At 41.2% G+C, this 22,436-nt stretch overlaps 3 protein-coding genes across 4 annotated transcripts; all 3 read left to right on the top strand.

Annotated features, from left to right (window-relative positions):
• The first annotated feature begins 1,291 nt into the window (after nt 1-1,291).
• LOC145494973 (uncharacterized) lies at nt 1,292-18,070 on the top strand. Of its 2 annotated transcripts, none has more exons than XM_081474550.1 (2): nt 1,292-1,987; nt 16,963-18,070. In XM_081474550.1, exons 1-2 carry the CDS (start codon nt 1,658-1,660, stop codon nt 17,395-17,397), a joined length of 765 nt encoding a protein of 254 aa, XP_081330676.1. In that variant the 5' UTR covers nt 1,292-1,657; the 3' UTR covers nt 17,398-18,070. The 2 variants fall into 2 exon arrangements, with proteins under 2 accessions (XP_081330676.1, XP_081330675.1); XM_081474549.1 differs by lacking the exon at nt 1,292-1,987 and adding an exon at nt 8,786-11,401.
• On the top strand, nt 7,351-8,691 carry LOC145494974 (solute carrier family 22 member 15-like). Its single transcript, XM_081474551.1, has 2 exons — nt 7,351-7,754; nt 8,477-8,691. The coding sequence occupies exons 1-2, from the start codon at nt 7,615-7,617 to the stop codon at nt 8,613-8,615; spliced, it is 279 nt and encodes a 92-aa protein (XP_081330677.1). The 5' UTR covers nt 7,351-7,614; the 3' UTR covers nt 8,616-8,691.
• Nucleotides 18,071-18,333: 263 nt separating the features above from the next.
• Nucleotides 18,334-21,465, top strand: LOC145494326 (solute carrier family 22 member 15-like). The gene is made up of 5 exons (XM_081473768.1): nt 18,334-18,387; nt 18,977-19,206; nt 19,970-20,104; nt 20,228-20,354; nt 20,725-21,465. Exons 1-5 carry the CDS (start codon nt 18,334-18,336, stop codon nt 20,872-20,874), a joined length of 696 nt encoding a protein of 231 aa, XP_081329894.1. The 3' UTR covers nt 20,875-21,465.
• The last annotated feature ends 971 nt before the right edge of the window (nt 21,466-22,436 follow it).

The following is a 22,436-nucleotide window of genomic DNA, read 5'->3' as shown; positions in this document are numbered from 1 at the left end:
TGGGGGGAACCCTGCGATGGACTAGCATCCCATCCAGGGGGGATTAGAAATATTCTTGGTCGCTTCATGCGACAGAAACCAAGATTAGCTCTGGCCTGGTGATCCACTTGGCTCGTATAAATACCTTTGTACGCCTCGAGAAGAACTGCCACGAACATAAAATGTAAGGGGTGCATCTTTTGAATGCACTGTTCTTTTTAAGCAAGTTTTAATTCGTTTCTTCCAACCTTCGCAGTATAAATTTGCACGCTCTTTTAGGACTTGAAAGAATTGTGTGAATAACATTAACTTTCCCTGTTACTGTGTTGTATTCCCTGTTTTGTTTTCTTCGTTTAGTTGTTTGTTTCTGCCAGCTTCTTATCGCGGTAAATCGAGTTCACTCATGTTTTGACGCCTATTATTTTAATGATGTTAGTCAGCTATTGTTAAAAAAGTTTTGTCGCATGTCTTGGGAAAATTAACGTAGTAGGCTGGACAAAACTGTTCTGGATGGACGTTTTACAAGAAAAAATTAAAACAAACAAAGTGACACAAATAATTTTGTGATTGTCTTAAACTTTACTAAATTCCACACATGGAAACTTATTTTTATATGGATAACACAAGAAAGGCTTGCGTTACACCTTGTCCAAATTTGGTAACTGAGTCACAAAAGTATGCAAAATCACGCGATTTCTGAGAAAAAAGAGCCACATTTGGAGTGTTGTTTTGCGAAGAAACTATTTACGCGCTGGCAGATTTTTTTGTCAAAAAAGCATAAGAAAGACTTACAACTTATTTGGCCACTAAAATACGATACTGTCTTCAGAAACTGATATTCTTTAATGTCTTTAAACTGTTGTTGCCACTAGATCGGTCGTCCACCTGTTCTAAAGATGGCTGCCTTTGGCTCGCGCTTCGTAGAAGCCACAGTGTGTGTCAAAGCGCTGTCGGTCAACAACTTCAGACATAGTTATTTGTGCTTTTAGGAAAGTTTCCGGACCTCTTTCTGGGCTCATCCACCTGGAGCTTGCTATTTTCTCGCATTTTCATGCATAACAACTTGAAATTTTTGGTTGGTTTGCCTTCTGCCCCTTCGGTGGTAGCACCACAACTTGAATCTTTGATTCTCTAAACCACTGATGTATCACAGGATTATAACTGCTGTTTAGATGGATTATCTCACCTTTCTCATATCACGTCCTCATCGAATTCATGAAAAATCCAAAAACGCGTAACGATGTTCTCCGCACAAGAACACTGGTCTAACTATACGATGTCGATGTAAACCATGACTATTTTTTTTCTCAGAAACCGCGCAATTTTCCGTACTTTTGTGATTCAGTCCGCAAATTTAGATACACTGTAACGCAAAGCTTCCTTGCGTGATCTATATGAAAATAACTTTCCATGTGTGGAATTTAATAAGGTTTAATGAAATCAAAAAATTATTTGCATCCCTTTGCTTGTTTTAATTTTTTGTGGTAAAACGTCGATCCAGAACAGTTTTGTCCAGCGTACTAACAACCCGGGAATGCAGTTTACACGTAGCAAACGAAGCAAGGGTCGCAGCCAATCAGGTTGAAGTCTTAGATGAAACAGGATAGACTTGAATCCGGAAGTGTACGCAAGAAGGTAAGAGCTCTCTGGTTTCTAAGAGCTGGGCTTCGAAAACACGATGGCTTTGGACGTGGACTCGACTCTGAGGCGTATAACGCAGCTTGGTCCTTACCAGATTCGTATTTTAGTCATGTTCATGTTCATATTTTTACCCATCGCCTATCAAACTCTTATCATGGTGTTTGCGGCGTACGAGCCACCATGGATGTGCGCCAACAATAGTTCGGCGTGTTTGGAGTCGAACAGCTCATCAGCACTGAGCAAGGTCTACAGCACAGCAACAAGACCTATTGAACTGTACGATAGAAGATGTTCTCTGAACAGAAGTGACTGGAAGTTCGCGGATTACAATCTTTACGAAGGACCACATAAGACGATTGTTGATCAGGTAATAAAAGACAAGGTTATATCTTGTCATTCTCAGGCTGACAGTTCACTTCAGTCGGTCATTTTCAAGAAGCAGAAAGGATCAGGAGTAGCTTGTGATCTAACCGAAGTAAGGCATGAAAAGGCCGCACGTTGGTGTTCACTTTAATTTTTGCCTGAGGGGAATGGAAGCATGTCGTGAAAAGCGAGCGAGGGAGAGCTTTCTTCCAAAGGCTATTCATTGAGCCTTTTTTTTTTTTTTGCCGTATTCAGCTCAGGCATCCCAACGTCTCGAGAAAATACAGAAAAGCGAAAAATAAATTAATTCTCGGACACGGCGTATTTATTCCTGAAACCGTCACACGCGTGTTGGGTGAGTCCAGGCTGAAAGGTCTCACACGCGTGAAACACACGCGAGGAGAACGAGATTTGCACCTTTCAAGGATCTTCGCGATCTCGAGAACGAAAACGCGAGTGTGGCACATCGCTAAACGCGCGAGGATGCAAAGAAACAAGAAGAAATGATATGGGCGAGAATTTCCAGTCCTAACTGTCAAAGTCGAGAGACTTTTATCCGTGAAAGCAACGTGTGTAGATTTAATGGAGGGCCAAATTTTGAAAATATAAAGGATCTTTACGATCCCGAGAGCGAAAACGCGGATGTGGCACATCGCTAAACATGCGAGGAGACAAAGAAACAAGAAAATCCACGCACTGTCAAACTTGAGAGATCTCCACGCGTGAAACACACGCCTAGGGACTTAACGGAGGGCTAACATTTGCGCCTTTCGTGAAAATAAAGGATCCCCAAAGCGAAAACGCGACTGTGGCACATCGCTAAACGAACGGGAATGGAAACAAACAAACAAACAAAAAAGATATGGGTGAGAATTTCCAATCCACGCACTGTTAAACTTAAGATATTCAAAAGCGTAAAACACACGCACAAGATTCTCAAATTTACACACGTGTATTTTACTTGTGGAATTCTATCGATTTAAAGAGTGCTTGGGTGGAAGATTCTCCCTGATTTCATTTTTCTTTTTTCTTGCGCTTTCGGTGTCGGCATTTTAAACTATGCTTACTGGGTTTTTAATAGATGCTACTTTTGGCCCTCCCCAAAAAACTACACACGTGTATTGCACTTGTGGAATTCTATCGATTTGAACAATGCTTGGGTGGAAGATTCTCGCCAATGTCAATTTTCTTATCTCCCGTGTGTTTTCGCGCGTTAAGCGATGCGGCACACTCCCGTTTTTGGTGTAGGGAAACCCAAACTATGCTTACTTGACTATTTAAAGATGCTGGTTTTGGCCCTCTCTCAAATTTACTCACGTGTACTTCACTTGTAAAAAGTCTATCGATTTGGAATGTGCTTCGGTTTAAGATTCTTGCCCATGTCAATTTTCTTATCTCACGCGTGTTCTTCCACGTTTAACGATACGGCAAACTCGCGTTTTTGGTATAGGGATCCCAAACTATGCTTACTTGGCTCTTTAAAGAAGCTAGTTTTGGTCTTCTTTCAAATCTACACACGTGTATTTAACTCATAGAAGTTTATCGAATTGGACAGTTCTTCGGTTAAAGATTCTCGCTAATTTCAATTTTCTTTTTTCTCGCGTGTTCTCGCGCGTTTAGCCATACAGCACACTCCTCTTTGGTGTCAGGATCCCAAACGATGCTTACTTGGCTTTTTAAAGATGCTAGTTTTGGTCTTCTTTCAAATCTGCACACGCGTATTTAACTCAAGTCTATCGAGTTGGACAGTTCTTGGCTCGAAGATTCTCGCTCATTTTAATTTTCTTTTTCCTTGCGTGTTCTCGCGCGTTTAGCGATGCGGCACACTCGCGTTTATGGTGTCGGAATCCCAAACGACGCTCGCTTGGCTTTTTAACGATGCTTATTATGGCCGTCTCTCAAATCTACACACGTGTATTTCACTTGTATAATTCTGTCGATTTGGACAATGCTTAAGTTGAAGATTCTCGACCATGTCAATTTTCTTTTCTCCCGCGTGTTTTCGCGCGTTTATTGATGCGGCACACTCGCGTTTTTGGTGTGGGGATCCAAAACTATGCTAACTAGACTTTTTTAAGGTGCTAGTTTTGGCGCTCTCTCAAATTCACACATGTGTATTTCACTTGTAAAGAGTCTATCGATTTGGAATGTGCTTGGGTTGAATATTCTTGTCCATGTCAATTTTCTTATCTTCCGCGTGTTCTCTCACGTTTAGCGATGCGGCACTATAGCCTTCTTTGATATCGGGATCCCAAACTATAATTACTGGGCTTTTTAAGGACGCTAGTTTTGACCCTCTGCCAAATCTAAACACGTGTATTTCACTTGTGAAATTTTATCGATTTGGGCTGTGCTTGCGTAAAGTTTCTCGCCCATGTCAGTTTGCTTATCTGCTGCGTATTCTTGCACGTTTAGCGATGCGGCACACACGCGTCTTTGGTAACCTGATACCACACGATGCATATTTGACTTTTTAAAAATGCCCGTTTTGGCCCTTCCTTGAAGTTACACACGTATATTTCACTTGTGGAATTCTATTGATTTGGACAGTGCTTGGGTTGAAGATTCTCGCCCATGTCAATTTTGTTTTCTGTTGAGTGTTTTCGGGCGTTTAGGAATGCGGCACGGTCAAGTTTTTTTTTGTGGGGGATCCCAAACTATACTAAACTATGCTTACTTTATTTTTTTTAAAAATGCTAGATTTAACCCTCTCTTAAATTTACTTACGTGTATTTCATTTGTGAATAGTGTATCGATTTCCAATGTGCTTGGGTTGGAGATTTTCGTCCATATCAATTTTCTTATCTCCGCGGTGTTCTTGCACGTTTAGCGATGCGCCACACTCGCGTTTTTGGTGTCGGGATTCAAAACGATGCTTATTGGGTTCTTTAAACATGCTAGTTTTGGTCCTTTTTCAAATATATGCACGTGTATTCCACTTATAAAATTCCATGGATTTTAACAGTTCTAGGGTTGAAGATTGTCGCCCATGTCAAAGGCGCTAGCTTCGGCCTTCCGCTTAATATACACACGTGTCTTTCACTTGTGAATTCTATCGATTTGGACATTGCTTGGGTTAAGGATTCTCGGTCATGTCAATTTTCTTTTCTCCCGCGTATTCTCGCACCTTTAGCGATGCGGCACACTCGTGTTTTGGGTGTCGGGATCCCAAACGATGCTAAGTGGGTTTTTTAAAGTTGCTAGTTTTTGCCTTTCCCCTAATCTACACAGCTGTATTCTACTTGTAGAATTCCATTTGGACAGTGCTTCGGTTAAAGATTCTCGCCGATTTCAATTTTCTTTTCTTCTGGGTGTTTTCGCGCGTTTAGCAATGCGGCACACACGTGTACGTGAAATTTACACACGTGTACTTCACTTGTAAATAATCTATGGATTTGAACAGTGGTTGGTTTGGAGACTGTCTCTTATGTCAATTTTCTTATCTCCCCCGTGCTCTGGCACGTTAAGCGATGCGGCACACTCACGTCTTTGGTGTCGGGATCCCACGCAATACTTACACGTGTCTTTTACCTGTGAAATTTTATCGATTTGGACATTGCGTGGGTTGAAGATCCTCGTCCATGTCAATTTTCTTTATTCCCGCGTGTTTTCGCGCGCTTAACGCTGCGGCACACTCGCGTCTGTGGTAACGGGATACCAAACGATGCTTATTTGACTTTTTAAAGATGCCCGTTTTGGCCCTCCCTTAAATTTACACACGTGTATTTCACTTGTGGAATTCTGTTGATTTAGACAGTGCTTCGGTTAAAGATTCTTGCCGATGTCAATTAGTTTTCCTTCTGCGTGTTTTCGCGCGCTTAGCGATGCGGCACACTCGCGTTTTTGGTGTGGGGATCCCAAACTATGCTTACTTGACTTTTTAGAGATGCTACTTTTGGCACTCCCTGAAATTTACACACGTGTACTTCACTTGCATTAGTGACCACTCAGCTCTGGCAGACGGTCTCGAAAAATGTGTTTTAGAAGTATGAAAAATTACAACAAAGAGATGCTTTTGAGTGATTTGCATATGACACCTTTTTACATAGTGGAGGTATTTGATGATATTGATGTCAAAACTTTTTACATTTGAGTCATTATACAATGAAGTCCTCAATGACCACGCCCCGATTAAACAGTTTGAAATGAGAGGAAATCAGTTATCATTTATGACCCAGGAATGGAGGACAAGCATTCGAAATAAAAACAAGTTGTGGAAACGATTTGTAAAGGATCGAACAGACACTAATGAAGCTGCATACAAATTGTTGAGGAATAGTTGTACCTCATTAAGATTCAAGGCCATACGAGGCATTTTCTTTAAGAAATCTCAAACGGAAAATCCACTAGAGTTTTAAATTGTATATCGGCAATTCCTACACGAAGAAACAAAAAGCATCCAAATGATATAATATTAATGGAAAAAGGTGCGGTGATTACAAACAAGAAAGAGATTCGACGCTTTTTTAATGATTATTTTGTTAGCATTGCAAAAGGCTTTTAAACATAATTCTTGATGGTTTTTTCAGTTTGACTGATCTGCAGTCTTGGCTTCTTGGTCTGCCTAACAAACGCCATCTTGTTTTTTGGTTGGGCAGTTGTTGCTATCGTTCTTGGCCTTGTAGCCGACAAATATGGCGGCAAAAGTGTTCTTTTCCCTTCATTGTTGGTTGTACTGCTCGTCACATTTGTAATGGCGTTTGCAAAGGTCTTCTGGATCGTCGTTTTGTGTCGTTTCATAGTCGGAATTTTTGAGGCTGGCTGTTTCCTTTCAATGTTCGTTTTAGCTACCGAACTGGTTGGCCTGAGAAGCGAGCCTTGGTAGGGACTGTGGTTTGGTTTTACTTCACGGCAACCCTGATGATTCTGGGTCTTATCGCCTACTTTGTTCGTAACTGGCGCACACTTATGATCTTATCATCAGCTCCGTGGATTTTTACTCTGGCATTTTGGAAGTAAGTTAACGAAATCCTCCTTGAGCGCGTAAACCACTTTATCACCAGTAAAACAATAGTAATCCCTTTTGATCCCCGCCAACATCAAATATAAATTAACCTTTGGAATCCGTATACGTTTATTGCAGCAGCAGCAGTTGAAAGAAGTTGTCAAACTGTCAAGAAATTTATTCTGGGTGATCATATCCTGAATTCTCATAACCGTTTCCAATGATAAACTTTTGTTATTGCAAGGAGAAATTTTATACTGATTACTATTGGGGCCTAAAGGGTTAAAAGAGACTTCCCGTTCCGGGTTTAATTCTTCCCCATATGAGACTGGACCAGAAAATTCCATTCTGATGACGATGATCGACTGAGACTGATTGGTACATACGTTTTTATTTCACCATGCGGTCGAGATAACCATTGAACAAATAAAAAAAGTCACTTCTTAAGTGCTCGTTCGTTCTTAACTCATTTATTGACAGCCTCGTTCCCAGGCTCTCTTCCATCTGCCTTCCTTGGTAAGGCAGAGGAAAGGCAGCCTGGGAACGAAGTTGATTTATTGACAGCCCGCGGCTCCTTTACAGGGATATCTGCGAAGGCAAACCTGAATTTTGTTCGAATGTTTATTCCAGAATCTGTGCGATAGTTGCTCGTGAACGGACGCAAAGAAGAAGCCCGAGAAATCTTGATGAACGTAGCAAGGGTCAACAACAGCGACATGCCAAGCGACGAACTTCAAGTCCCAGAGACCACAGCCAAAAAGGGTTTCTTGGATCTCTTGAAAACATGGAAACTGGCCAAACTGTCAATCATTCAGTTGTATGCATGGTGAGTGACAATTTCCTTGTAATTGCCGGTTTTCATGTGACGTCATCATTTATTTTTAATTAAAAGTTATCAATCCTTCTGAAGTTTTAGTCTCATCAGATGTAAGACCCTCCAAGAACTTAAAGGTTTCTTTAAGTAACAGATGTTTCTGTTACTTACAGGCCGCGATGTTGGTGCCCCTCCAAGGAGCACCAACATGGCTTCTCCCTATAAAGCTCTATAAATTTGTGTGAAACACTTTTCCGAATAATGTGCCAAAGAATGACCGCACAGACCTAAAACTTGGAGAAAATCTATATATAAATTATCTATCATATCTCAGATTTTTATTTATTGAATGGTTGCGATTTACATTTTTGATGGCGTGACAATGAAAATAAGCAATAAAAGCGTCTTCGTGTTTAGTTACAAAGAGAGCATGAGAGATGAGTTGATTGGAGGGAGGGTGGGGGAGGAGGGGTTAAGGGGGGTTGAGAGAGGGCTTGGTGCTTGTCTTGACCACTCCGGGTGTTTAACTTCATAATCCCACATTAGTAATTATCGCGCGGTGCATTCAAATACGGCATATATTCACTACAATTTTACAAACCAAATGAGCATCAAAAAGAACACAAACTACAACCTCCTCGATTAAAACAAAGGTAGTGGTTAAAGAAAGTCAGCGGTCACTCCCCGCCGCAGAAGGGTTTCCACTTAACTTATCTTTTATTGTTGTATTTCAGGTTTGTTCATGGTGTATTGTATTACGGGTTCTCTTTGAGCTCAGGTGAATTTGGTGGTATCATCTATCTGAACTTTGCGTTAACAAGCTTGGTGGAAGTGCCTTCGCATGTATTAGCCATTGACAACTGTAATAGGTGAGCCTCTCCACTGTGTAAAATTCCAAGGCCGGATTGTTCAAAAGGTGGATAACGCTATCCACCGGATAAATCACTATCCAGCGGACATTGTAATATAATTTGTTTTGTTAACACTTACCCACTGGATAGCGTTATCCAACCCTCGGACAACTGGGCCGAAACTGTAGCAGCTCTTGTGAGCTTGCACAGTCTAGTTTTCGTCCGAGTGTGTGAAATTCGGCGTCTGTGTCGGCGAGTGACTGTTCGCACCTCACGCATATACAACGAGGTGTACGTAAATGCTTTCCGCGTTTCATGTCTTCTTTGGCGTTCACTAAAGAGATGCAATTGCTGGATCGACAACTCTACTTGTCGGATCGTGAATAAAATCGGGATCAATACACCGGATCTCACATCTACCTTTGCACCAGTTATGCTGAAAGGATACAGTACATCGCCTCTATGGGAAAGCAAGAACACTTACAAAACACTTGCACACGAGGAGATTATGTTTAATTATTATTCCATTCTGTTAGGTTTGGCCGTAAGAAGACGACAGTAGTCTTTATGACCATTGTAGGACTTTCTATTGTAGCGGTATCATTTATCCCAGCCGGAACAGAAAACACAGGTAACAAGGAAACTATATCTGTGTTCATTAGCCATTTTTGCACCTTCTAGTATGTGGGCACATTATGTCTTTAGCATTATTAAAATCACTGTAGTCCATACTTGTCTGTCCGTTTTTAAAAGTGGTATCTTTTAAGGGGTCAAATAAAGCTTGAACCACGCCCAGAGTGGTCTCCTTTAGGGGCTTAATTCAAATTTTGCCACAAGCATCCCCGAGCTTTTCACATGAAAGACCCCACCACCGGAAGTAGGCGTCACTAAAGAATTAGCCCTAAGGTTATTTGGATTGTTGGAAACCAACCCAAGTATTTTTGGAGCATTAACCCTAGAAATGAAACGGGGGGACGGCACGACGTCAAAATCGTTGACGAAGTCGGTTCATCTCAGTAGTCAAATGTCTGCGCCAAAAAATCATGGACACTTGAGAAAGGTAAACGTGAAGTCTGCATACAAATCGAGAGGCCCATCAAGCCGGAGCTTATCCCAGTTTCTGTAGCATGAAGAGACTAGGAGTATTTCTACTCCCCCCTGGATGGGATGAAAGTTCATCGCAGGATTACCCGCAGCATGAAATTCGCCGGTGCCCGTTTGTGCACCTGGATTGAGAAAGGCATTGTGCGAGAAAAGTGTCAAGTTTATGATTCGGGTAGAAACAATTTTCTCTTCCAGGCCAAACTCTTAGGAATTGATTGCTACAATATTGTCAACAACAGCAACAATCAAAAGGCTTTTTAACCGACTCGTGATACTTGAAACGGACGTGTTTCAATACAAGGGTGGGCAAAAAGACTTGGAGGAGTTTGTGTGTTGCGTGACACAGTATAAATTTTAATTTACAAATAATCATTAACCTTATTTAGGTGGAACACTCGCGCTGTTTTGATCGTAACTACTAACTGAAGTAACGAGTTATAATAAAACAAATGACTGAGTGTGCTGTGAACACAGAGTTTTACACAGGTAAATAGCTACAATCAACTTCAGTTCTATCAAATGAGACCAAATCCACATTTATTTTACGTCCCGTCGCTTTTAGAATTACCCATGTTTCTGTCCTCTGGACTTGACTATTAAAACATCTTCGATCGTTCATTGCACTAAACTATCCTTGAATCAGAGAAATTACTCACATGAGAACATGTCCCAACTGACCAAAACTGCGGATCCCTAAGGGTGCGTTCCTTTGGGGTGATCTGGATCAGGATCAGTGATCCAAGATCTGCCTGGATCATGGTGCATCAAAAGAACCGATGAGTCCGGCATGAACAGAGTGGATTCATCGATTCCTTTGATGCACCATGATTCAGACAGATCTTGGATGACCGATCCTGATCCAGATCACCCCCAAAGGAACGCTTCCTGAGGTTTTAGAACAAGCCATGCGCTTTTTCAGATGTCTTTAATTTACGACCGCGAGTACGCCCCAAGCGATCTCCTGACCTCAGCGGAGAGTGAGAAAGAAAAACCAGTCCAGCATCTAAAATATCCATGAGCCGAAAACACGGCCAGTAAAACAAGTCATTTCTTGAGCCTTGAAGAGTGTTTTCCGAAAAGCTCCGTTTTTGTAACGGATTAGTGTGGACGGTAGGCATAACCATAAAAAATAAAGTTGCGTTTTTAATTTTATCCAGCGTAGTGTGGACGGAAAACATTTGATGTCTTTTCAGAGTGGAGACGAAATTTCTTCGGCCTAGTGTGAACGGGGCCTAAAAGCAGCATAAGAAGCAAGGGCAAAATTCACACAGTCGATCAGATCAGGTTGAGGTCTTGGATGAAACACAAAACAGAAAAAAATCAACGAGCATCAAAGAGCTCTCTGGCTTCTAAGTGCTAGGCTTCGAGAACACGATGGCCCTGGACGTGGACTCGGTTCTAAGGCGCATAAACCAGTTTGGTCCTTACCAGATCCGTATTTCAGTCATGTTCTTGTTCATATTTATGCCCATCACCTACCAAAGTCTTATCATGGTGTTTGCGGCGTACGAGCCACCGTGGATGTGCGCTCACAATAGCACGGCGTGTTTGGAGTTGAACAGTTCATCGGCACAGAGCAAGGTTTACAGCACAGCAACACGACCTATTGAGCTGTACGATAGAAGATGTTCCCTGAACAGAAGTGAATGGAAGTTCGCGGATTACAATCTCTATGAAGGCCCGCACCAGACGATTGTTGATCAGGTAAGAAAAGAAATGTTCAGGGCCGTTTATGAGGTAGGCAATGTCCATGAAAAAAATTATGACTGAGGTAATGTCCATACTTGAAATCTCTTCTTTGGTATTCAGGGTGTTTATGACGACTATAAAAAACAAATGCGAAAATAATGATTGTGGCAAGTTCCTCTGTTTCCCTGTTACTAGCTGCAACCCTTATGTCTGAAGTCATATCTTGTCGTTCTGGGTCAAGTTAAGTTCAACGGTGGCCAAAGAGGTTCTTTTATTAAAAAAAGATATTAAGAATATTAATAGCTTCGTTCCCAAGAAGAGGAAAGGATAAGGGATCTGTACTGCGTAAATTAATTTTTACTGAGCAAGTGTATAGTAAGCGAATATTTAGCGATAAATTTCACATTGAAATATAACGGTAAAAAAACAACATCACTGTCAAGCTATAAAAACAAAAAAATTGTGCGCGAATGATACTTCTCCATGTTTTGTAATTAGCACCTCCAGGTGTAACGCATAATTTTATTCCGAGGTATTATTATTTAACTCACAAGAACGACAAAACGCTTTTATTTCACTCTAGAGTAAGAAATATACGATGTTCAGATAGAGTAGGGACAAAAGTTATAGGGTACTGGCTTCCCGAAATAACCTAAGAGTTAAAAATGCCGGCCGCCAGTAAAAGAAAAGATATTTTACATGTTTAGGTCAGGGACACAAACAAAGAAAGATAGATACCCACACTAAAAAAATAGAAATAAACAAAGTTTAAGCAGCCAACAGTAGACTTAAGTTCTTAAATTGCAAAAAAGTATTTTTTTTTACCCAGGAAGAGCGATGTATAGATATCAGAGCCATTTCCCAATAGCGAGCCACTTATTGACATATTCCTGGGGGGGTACTTTGGGAATTTCTGGGTGGGGATGTGCCGCTGGGACCCTGGAACCCTTAACCTATACCAGAGCTAGTTCAGCTTATATTTGCTAACCTATACTAGAGTAAACACCCCAAATCCCCCCATCTATCGACACTGTTCAGTCTGATTTGCGTGAATTTAAACTTGCCGATTTGATTTTTTTATATTTTTGATTAGCAATTCCTGGTTTCCTTACTCTAGATAAAATCTTCAACCAAACAGTCAGTTTGTGAAAAATGATAACCTATTCTAGACCCAAACGCTCTGATTTATATACCCTATCCTAGAGTAAACTTCTTGAAAACCATACCCTTCACAGCGGCACATACCTGTATAGCCCATATATGGCAGTGCCCCCCCCGGACATATCCCTCGACGCTTTTAAGAACGAAGCACATAGAGACAAAGGGAACCATTCAAATTCAATGAGATACAAACGAGTGACCCGGTTGGTTCTACAGTCTAGCTCAGATATCTGATCATCTTTACGAAAGGGATGTTTCGTTTTCTTTTTAAACAAAGACATTGAAGATGATTTACATCTATTCACATCTTGCCAGTGCATGTATTTACAAAATTTACCTTTTTTCATTTCTGACTTGGTAATGACGTCCCGATGACATCGAAAAGTCGTTTTTTAACGTTCATATTCAACTGTGTAGCATAAAAAAATGCAGTGCCTTTTAGGCTCACTATGTTTTGCAGTTCCTTGGATTTGCTTCGGGAAAAACCTTTTACATAAAAATTTTATTTTGATGTATCTTTGGTAATTTCATTTTTCTCTGTCTGGCATGTTGTTATTATTCACCGAAGGCGAAGATAATGTTGCTGATTATTTAACTCAGAGACAAAACCGAGATCCAACAAGGACGAATGGAAAAGTTGCTGTCGTTGATGTTGTTCTTTTTTTTTAATTCTTTAATCGACTGGATGATGTAGACATTGCAGATTGATCTAAACGAAGTGATGGTATGAAAGAGGGAAATACGAAAATTTGTGGCATGATGTGTCGTCCTTGACTGAGTTGAATGAAGCATGTCAGGAAAGCGAACGAGGGAGAGTTTTCTTCCAAAATATTCATTGACCCTGATGCGAATGAATTTTTTAGTGTTATTCAGTAAGGTAAATATTCAAAAATGCTTGAAAACCCTTCGCGATAAGCCAGCAAAAATTTGACATAAATACGCTTACGCCTATTGTTACTGTGCATCCTTACTGCGAACGTCGTGCCACGTCGTACATCAAGCGTGCGCGCTAACGAAGAAATATAAGTAAGTATAGCACTTGGCACCGGGTGCGCTATACTAACTTCGCCTGCAATTTACTCTCTTAAGTGGCCTTCACACGGCAAACTAAAGTTGGCAAACTCAAGTTGGTGTGTATGAACGGCACAAATACAGTCGGCAAACACGTTGGCAAATTGAAAGTGAAGAATACTCCACATCACGTTGGCAAACTGCTGGCGACAAATAAAACTTGCCTCTATTCTCGCCAACTTTTTCACCAACTTTTTCGAGTTGGTAAACTCTATCTGACGTGTGAACGATTGGCAAACATGTCTTATTAACTGTCAACCAATCAAAGCACGCGCTCTATTCACGTGATTTATTTGCGTGACACTTCACAAAATGATGTGAAGTATATATGAAATAATTCATATTTGAACTGCGGTTGTAGATGATAGTGAAGAATGATCATCGCAGTAAATTTTCCAATTTAAGCAATTGGAAAGAAGAAGCCTGAAAAAAATCAGGGCTTCAACGGGATTCGAACCCGTGACCTCCGCGATACCGGTGCGATGCTCTACCAACTGAGCTATGAAGCCGCACATTGGGAGCGAGGTCATTTAATTGAGTTCATATCTTCCCGTGAGGAGTGAAGTGATGTGAAGTATATATGAAATAATTCATATTTGAACTGCGGTTGTAGATGAAAGTGAAGAATGATCATCGCAGTAAATGGCGGACGCAATTCAAGATAAACGCGAGGCCACTTTTCAACTTATCGAAGAGGTTCACAATTGTCCGGCTGTGTGGGACGTTTCATCTGTAGTCTACAAAGATACTAAAAACAAACAAAAGAAAATGGAGGAACTAGCAGACAAACTGGGTTTCGTCCAAACCTTTCTATTTCTCCACCGCTTTCTGTTTCTTATCTCCTCTTCTTCTCTTTCACTGTTCTACGTGAATGCCACTGCAGTAAGTCGGCCCGTATTGCAAATTACCGTGTGTTGTGATTTGACGCCAGTTTGACGTGTGACTTGAAACTTTTTGAAGTTTGCCAACGCAAGTTTGCCGACTTTTAAAGTTTGCTGTATGAAGGCCACTTTAAATAGTCGGTGACCCCTTCTTTTCATAGATCACATTCTTTACTAATTTTCTCCATTTTAACTAAAAACAGACAAAATCTGTAGATGAGAGGTTACAAATATTTGTCTTTTTCTGCTCTTGTGTGACGGAAGTTTTCTTTAAATGTGAACGGGCAAGACTAATATTTGTTCTTTGTCAAGGCCCATTCTACCTCAAGGAACGACGTCAGCTTCAAAAGTTTACTTTTAAACATACTTAGTTGTGTTGAATTGAGTGCGTTTAGCTGACCTAATTCAGTTTCTTTTATCTCTGATAGTTGTACGCAAAGATCGTCTTAAAATAACAAAAGCTTCTAAAAACGCATAGTCTGCAATGCACCTTATTTCGAAAACGAACACGGTGACCTCCCATGTTTTTAAACTTTTTGGTAAAGGTTGCTATTTCCCTTTCTGCATGGCAAGTTTTAAAAAACCTGTAGTGGGCGCGAATGTCCTCACGGGTTATGTAAACTTTTCACATAAGGCATTTATATTTTCAACCAGTTACCTTTCAGGAGTTTTATTCCAAGATTTTGATCTTTTTTGGATTAATAGTAGTTATTTGATACTACAGTGATATTCCGGGCTAAAATAAAGGTTTATCGTCGTTTATTGCACAATGAAGACCGTGCTGATCTCGAGAGTGTCAATAATTAATATTTAAATATAGATAGGACCCTACGGGCGCTCTGATTGGTCAAAAACCTATGTTTTATCGCAGTTTACAAAATAACTGAGATACTACGCACGCTCTGATTGGTCAATAGAGTTGCTAAACCTGTGTTCTATTGTACCCGTAAACCACGGTTCCCGACCTATGGCAGCTCTATATACGCGAGGGAACTAGTCAAGAGAACATGGAACTCTAGCGATAGCAAAGGTAATAAACAGTTTTGCCTTTCACTGGCTGAGATATCAGTAACACGAATATCTTTTCATTGAACATAGAAATTTGCAAGGAAAAAAAGGACCAGAAGTTGGTCGTCTTTATAAAGCTTTATCTGTTTTTTCCACGGTAGAGTTTTACGTCGACTCCGGTTACGCTTGAGATTAAAATTAAGGAAGTTTTAAATCCTTCGGTGCTCTCCACGGTCTGTGGAGGCCGGAGTCAGCTGGGCTTGACTGATCAATTTGAGTTGTCAAGAAAGCAGGGAAAATACTTCTATCAGAAAATTTGAGTTTAAATTCAATGCATACATGTGTAACACGATAAATAAATTTGGTTTCCATAAGCTTAGCTTTCAGGTAATAGTTTTCATTTAGCAAAATACCGAGAAACACGGAATTCAAAACCTTCAACATAAGTAATTAAATTCTGAATAAATTTTGGAAGCAGCGTTTCTGTAACTAACCTTTATTCGATTCGCAAAACTTTGGAAAGTTATCATTAAACACTGTGTTGAATCCTGACGTCGCCAAGCACATGAACTTTGGACTACTTGCACACTTTTTGTACAGCCTTTTACCTTCGTGATGACCGATTCCACCCACGAATCCCTGCATTTCCCCGTCAGAATACTTGTGAGTTAATTAATATTCTTTTTGCCTTTCACCGATAACATTTTCCTTTCACTTGTTAAAACTTTCTTAGCGTGAAATGTTTTTGTCGCTTTGCTCTGCGGATTTCGTGTCCGGCACGGAGTCTGGGCTTTCATTCTTTCAGTCGCTGTGATTGGTTTTTCTCGTGATCTCCCAACATCCCGCGTGGTTTATTGCGCCGGTAAACCCATAGAAAGAGCGGTCTATTGCTTAAATAAAACAGAAAAAGCCTGGCTCGTGTTTTTTTACATTTCTCACGTTGTCTCAAATTCCCGTCGTGTTTTATCACAGTATAATACACGACTTAGGCTTCTTTATTTGTTAAATAACTAATACCACTCAGTGTTCTCTCAAAATAGCTCGCGGATGTCTCTAATTTACGGGTCGACATCTCTAGCGGACACAGCCTTGTATTTGGCCTCGCGCAATGATGTAAAATGAAGCATCGGCTCTTCTACATTACCCCGCCCAAATTCGATTTAAGCCAATCGGGACCGTCTGCTAAGTTTCTGACCGGATATGGCCGGATGTATGGCCGTTTTTTCAGTATGGTAACAACATAAGCTTACATAATCATAGCTTTATGGCAATCTTCAGCTGTGTGTCAGGCTCGTTTTGTCTCGCCATCGTGAGGTATTTAACTCGATTGGGTCTCGCCAAAACACAAGTTATGGCTCCACCAAATTCGCTTAAACGTTTAAAACAAAATAAAGACAAAAGCATTTAAGACATTGAATTAATTGTTTGATTTATTATTCTTGATGTTTTTTTCAGTTTGACTTGGTCTGCAGTCGTGGCTTCATGGCCTGGCTAGCTAGCGGCGCCATCTTGTTTTTCGGTAAGGCAGTTGGAGCCATCATTCTTGGTTCTTTAGCCGACAAATATGGCCGCAAAAGTGTTCTTTTCCCTTCATTGTTGATTGTACTACTCTTCTCGTTTGCAATGGCATTTGCAAAGGTCTTCTGGATCGTCGCTGTGTGTCGTTTCATCGTCGGATTTTTTGAGGTTGGCTGTCTACTTTCAATGTTCGTTTTAGCAACTGAACTAGTTGGACCTGAGAAGCGAGCCTTGGCAGGGATAGTGGTGTGGTTTTACTTCACGGCAGCCCTGATGATTCTGGGTCTTATCGCCTATTTTGTACGTGACTGGCGCACACTTCTGATCTTATCATCAGCGCCGTGGATTTTTACTCTGGCATTTTGGAAGTAAGTTAATCGCATGGTAAGTTTACCGAATCCTCCTTGAGCGCTTGTAAAGGCGCGGTTGCCTCATGGTTAGTGAGCTTGCCTCCCGACTGAGCGGTCCGGGCTCGAGCCCTGGCTGGGGACATTTCCAACCAGGTGTATAACTGGGTACCGAAACATTTAATGCTTTAGGTATCCTTGCGATGGACTAGCGTCCTATATAGAGGGGTGTGGAAATACTTCGAGTCGCTTCATGCTATAGAAACCGCAGATAAGCGCCGGCCTGATGGGCCACTTGGCTCGTATGCAGACTTTACCATTTTTCTGCCCTTGAGCACTTAAACCACTTTGTGGCTAGACTAATTCACTATCTTAAGTTGCTAACCTACGGTTAAAAAGGTTTTTGGGCTCAATTCTCCCCCTTGTTAAACAGACGTGTGAGACTGGGACTGAAAAACTCCATTCTGATTACGTAGCTCTACTTAGATTCTGATTGGTTGTTACTCCAATAAGAGACACGATCGAATCTACCAGGAGGGTTTCCCGCAAAACAAAATCACTTGTCAAGCGGTCGTTAACAGGCCTTATTCATGATTACGTCAAACGCTGAAAATTCACTACGAAGCCTCGTTTGCGAGAATTTTCTCAAACCTCTTGCACCGTCGTGTTCAGTTTTCGCGAGGGTATCCTTTTCATCTTTGCTGTTTTGGGAATTTGTGCACGATTAAAATTGCAATTTGCATCTTCAAAGCGAGGCTTGGTGATGAAATTTTCTTTAGTGATGTCCTCGTGCGTAAAGGCTATTCTTTACCTATTTTTAGTATAAATTCTACTAACGATCTATCACGAATGTCGTTCTCTTGTTAACTCGCTATCTGTTCTAGCTGTTGTAGAGAATGAGCCATGCAATTCTGAAAAACTCTTGAGGTCGAATAGTAATACTAATATTCCTCATGTCCTCATGTCTCTGGATTACCTTCTACCTTTGCGGGTGCCTTTCGCGAAGAATTGCTACGTGCGTCAGTTTCAATAAAACGAGGAAGCATGTTTCCAGAATGAATGTTTCCGGAAACATTCAAAGCGCTTGCATTTTTTTCCGACGTTTCCCAGTTTTGCAAAACGGGAAAAACGTTGTTTCCAGCGTCAATTTTGTTTTCAAGATGCAAATAATGCTTCCGCTACACGGCAGAGAGTTTTAGCACGAATCCGAGCATGCGAGCAGTTGCAAAAATTTTGCGAGCACGAGCAAGCGAGCCGCAGACCAAATTTTGCGAGCACTTTTAAATTGAATGGGACCATTCAATGCCCCTAGTAGAATTATCGTAAGACAATGGCCATTTCCCGCCTGCAGGGAATCATGGTAGTTGCAGTCATCAAAATAAATATCCATTCCAAGATGATGAATACAACAAACATGATTCCCTGAGGCGCATATCACAGAGGGAATTGACCATTAGATTATGAGCTAGAGATTTCTCTGCGTTATAGCTGACACAAACTGCTCATCCCTTGCCAACAACTGTCGCACGATAGAAATCTCGAGCTCGTAATCTAATTGTTCTATGCACAGGGCCGGTTAAAAGTTAAAATGGAGCTCGGCGTAGACTAACCCGAATTTTGTTCGAAGATTTATTCCAGAATCTGTGCGGTGGCTACTCGTAAACGGAAGCAAAGAAGAAGCCCGAGAAATCTTGTCGAACGTAGCAAGGGTCAACAAGAAAGACATGCCAAGCGACGAACTTCAAGTCCCAGCGACTACAACCAATAAAGGTTTCTTGGAACTCTTTAAGACACGGAAACTGGCCAAGCTGACACTCATTCAAATGTATGCATGGTGAGTAATAATGTTCTTGCAATGGAAGCGTATTCTTGTTTGGTTACAACAGGAGCCAAAAAGGATGTGGGGGTAGGGGGTGGGGGCAGACGTTCCTATGTTATATTGACAAGAATGCTTTTCGTGACCACATATAATTTCCGACAATCGAGGGACGAATTAGTCAGAAATGATTATTCTGACGGCACGATGGAGCGGCTCGCGGGGTGTCATGGGACGTTTAGGGACTATTTTGACATCTGTCGGGAGATTTAGGTCATTCTTTTGTTTTGTATTGAGCCAGTTTCTCATAACAGCTTGTATGAACAATTGTAAAATGTTCCACGTTACTGATTTTGTACCCTTTCCTCGGGGTCTCGTGCCACATCTAAGTGGTGTTTCTTTAGTCAGTGCTTTTTCCGTATCTGGCTTATTACAGGTTCTAGTTGTTATAACCAATAGCTGTAATTTGCAAGGATACAGATTGTGTTATTAGACAGAACACAACTGCATGCATCAGATGACTGACTCACGAATCCTCAATAAACTATTAACATTGAATGTCTCGTGTTAGCGTAGTCAGAATTTTGGGTGTCTAGCTTCTCCAAATGGCATATACTTAGTATTATTTCACGAGCCAAATGAGCTTCAAAAGCAACACAAACTAAGACCTCCTCTTCAATTAAACCAAATGTACCAATATACGCGACCTAGCCAGCGGTCACTCCCCAGAGGAGATGAGCTTCCACTGCAGGTTAATTTATCTTTTGTTGTTGTATTTCAGGTTTGTTCATGGCGTATTGTATTACGGACTCTCTCTGAGTTCAGGTGAATTTGGTGGAAGCATCTATTTGAACTTTACTTTAACAAGCTTGGTTGAAATGCCTGCGCATGTATTATCGATTGACAACTGCAATAGGTGAGCCCGCGATTGCGTCAACGGCGCACTGACATCTGAGTGCCCGTCTCGCAGAGACCGCTATCCTTTTGGCCAGCGCTATTCCTTATCTACCGGGTTTATTTTTTCTTTCCATTCTTTTAGGTTTGGCCGTAAGAAGAGTATCATAGCTTACTTGACAACTGCAGGACTTTCTGTTGTAGCAATCTCATTTATCCCAGCTGGAACAGAAAACACAGGTAACGAGGAAACAATATCTGCGCTCATTATGGCAACATACCGGGGGGAGGGGGTTGCAAAAAGCATTAATAAGAAAAGCAAGAAAAAGTATGCGCATAGACGCTGAGGCGGGGAACATGTGAAAAGGTGGGGTATGCTCGTTGTCTCGCTTAGGACCGTAAATCACGGATTTGGTCTCACTCAGTTGACATTTTTTGGAGTTAAGTTGTTAACTACGCAAGAAAATTATTTAAAAGAACAAAATTCAAAGCTTTTTAAGCGGTGTTTAGCATTTTATGCTTCAACATTTCAAGCATGGCGTGGCTACACAAAATTTATCAGAAATGTTAAAAAGAACGTTGAAATTTATTGCCGATTTTGTTACAAGCATCACGCGCTAAATCTTTATTATGATATGAAAGTTTCTTGGCAACGGTTCCCTTACTGTTTTTCCTTCAGCTTACATTGCTGGTCGAGTCACGCTTGGTATGCTGGGTAAACTATTTATCACCGCTTCGTTCGATGTCGTGTACATTTTCTCGGCCGAACTCTTTCCAACCGTGGTCAGGTAAAGATCTGAAAGACCCAGGGCACACCTATTTACAAGTAAAATAATTATTATAGCTTGATGATTACCAGCGGCAGTTTCAAGGCTGATCCATTTTGTTGGGCCCTAAAGACGAGTCGGACTCTTTAAAACTTGAAACAGAAACAGACCGAGTTGTGAAGTGGGCTCTTTGTCGTTCGACTAAGGGAGAGAGGGGTGATTTGCACCTTTCGAAGGGGTCGAGGTCCCCAGCGCAGCGGTAGATCTAATTGAGCGTTCTCCCTTACCTGAGCCATTTCTGAGTTGATCTAAGCCTCTCTATCAAAGCGAGGCCTGGTGCATAACCATTCATATGAAACTGAATTTAATTTGCATGTGAATGATATCTCATTTTCATATGAAATGATGGGCACCAAAACTCGCACTTAAGGTAATTCGGGAATGTCCTGTTGGGGCGTATCAATAAATAGAGCATAGCTTTCGGGGATCTTTCGTCAGGGAAGACAATTTTGGGCAAGTTCAATTTCGAGGCTGGTTACACGCAAGTTCGGTAAGCTAATTTCCAGACGACAAAATGCAATAGTTACATCGTGCCGAGTTTTGTCTAGAATCTCAACCTTATATTCGTTTTGATTTAGCTTCGATCAATCAATTTGGGTCATTGATTATCACTGTCTCTTTCTTCCTTTCAGAAATAGTGGCATGGGTATAGTAGCTCTTGCAAGTGACATTGGAGGTTCCTGTTCGCCATTTGTTGTACAGATGACACGTGTTAACGCCATTTTGCCGTTTGCCTTTATGGGCGGTTTGTCTTTCATTGCAGTCCTTTTCTGCTGGTTTCTTCCCGAGACCCTCGGGAAAAGGACCCCTGAAGTAATAGAAGACACTGAGGTGAAGCAAGGTATACAATTCACACGTTAGAGAGACATTGTTTGCCTGGGGCCTCGTCCACACTACGCGGTGGAATTTGAAAACGGATATTTCACTCTGAAAACGCATCAAATGTTTTCCTCCCATAAGGCGCCGGAAGAATTTCAAAACGCAACAATCACCGGTCATTTTGGATTTGTGTTGGAAAAAACTCCGGTGGGGAAATCACATAATTATCGTGAGGTCATTGTTTACGAAAAGCTCCATTTTCAAATGTTTACTGTCCACACGAAAACGCAAAGCCGGCGTTTTCAAATTCCTCCGGTTTGAAGAGCGTTTTCAAAAGGCTCTGTTTTCGTGACGGATTGGTGTGGATGATAGGCCTAACCTTAGAAGTAAACCTACGTTTTCAAATTCTTCCGTCGTAGTGAGGGCGGGCCCTGAGAAAACGAACTTCGGCTTAGCACACGGCCGGTGGGTCTAAAATTTGAATTGATCAATCAGTACTCAGCAGGCGGGAAAACCGTACTGTCCCATAGTCAATGTATCACCTTCTCTTACTGGAGACGGCATTGAATATTAATGTCTATTAATTAATGTCTGTTTTTGTTCTTGGCGTTAGGTAAAGAAATCATGGAACTGAGGCAGCAAGAGGGAACCAAAGTTTAATTTTCAAGCGAGAACTGAAGAAGGGTCGAAGAACTTACGCGTATATGA

This window comes from Orbicella franksi, chromosome 8, assembly GCF_964199315.1.
Source record: "Orbicella franksi chromosome 8, jaOrbFran1.1, whole genome shotgun sequence".
NCBI lineage: Eukaryota > Metazoa > Cnidaria > Anthozoa > Scleractinia > Merulinidae > Orbicella > Orbicella franksi.
The sequence above is the reverse complement of the archived record's forward strand: the minus strand, read 5'-3'. Positions and strand labels throughout refer to the sequence as shown.

Excerpts from the sequence above, each read along its gene's own strand:
- LOC145494973 (XM_081474550.1), top strand. The coding sequence starts at position 1,658 with ATGGCTTTGGACGTGGACTCGACTCTGAGGCGTATAACGCAGCTTGGT. Across the intron at positions 1,988-16,962 it reads ATAAGACGATTGTTGATCAG|TTTGACTTGGTCTGCAGTCG; the intron begins GTAATAAAAGAC and ends TGTTTTTTTCAG.
- LOC145494974 (XM_081474551.1), top strand. The coding sequence starts at position 7,615 with ATGAACGTAGCAAGGGTCAACAACAGCGACATGCCAAGCGACGAACTT. Across the intron at positions 7,755-8,476 it reads ATCATTCAGTTGTATGCATG|GTTTGTTCATGGTGTATTGT; the intron begins GTGAGTGACAAT and ends GTTGTATTTCAG.
- LOC145494326 (XM_081473768.1), top strand. The coding sequence starts at position 18,334 with ATGTCTCTGGATTACCTTCTACCTTTGCGGGTGCCTTTCGCGAAGAAT. Across the intron at positions 18,388-18,976 it reads CTTTCGCGAAGAATTGCTAC|ACTAACCCGAATTTTGTTCG; the intron begins GTGCGTCAGTTT and ends AGCTCGGCGTAG. Across the intron at positions 20,355-20,724 it reads CAATATCTGCGCTCATTATG|TTTCTTGGCAACGGTTCCCT; the intron begins GCAACATACCGG and ends ATGATATGAAAG.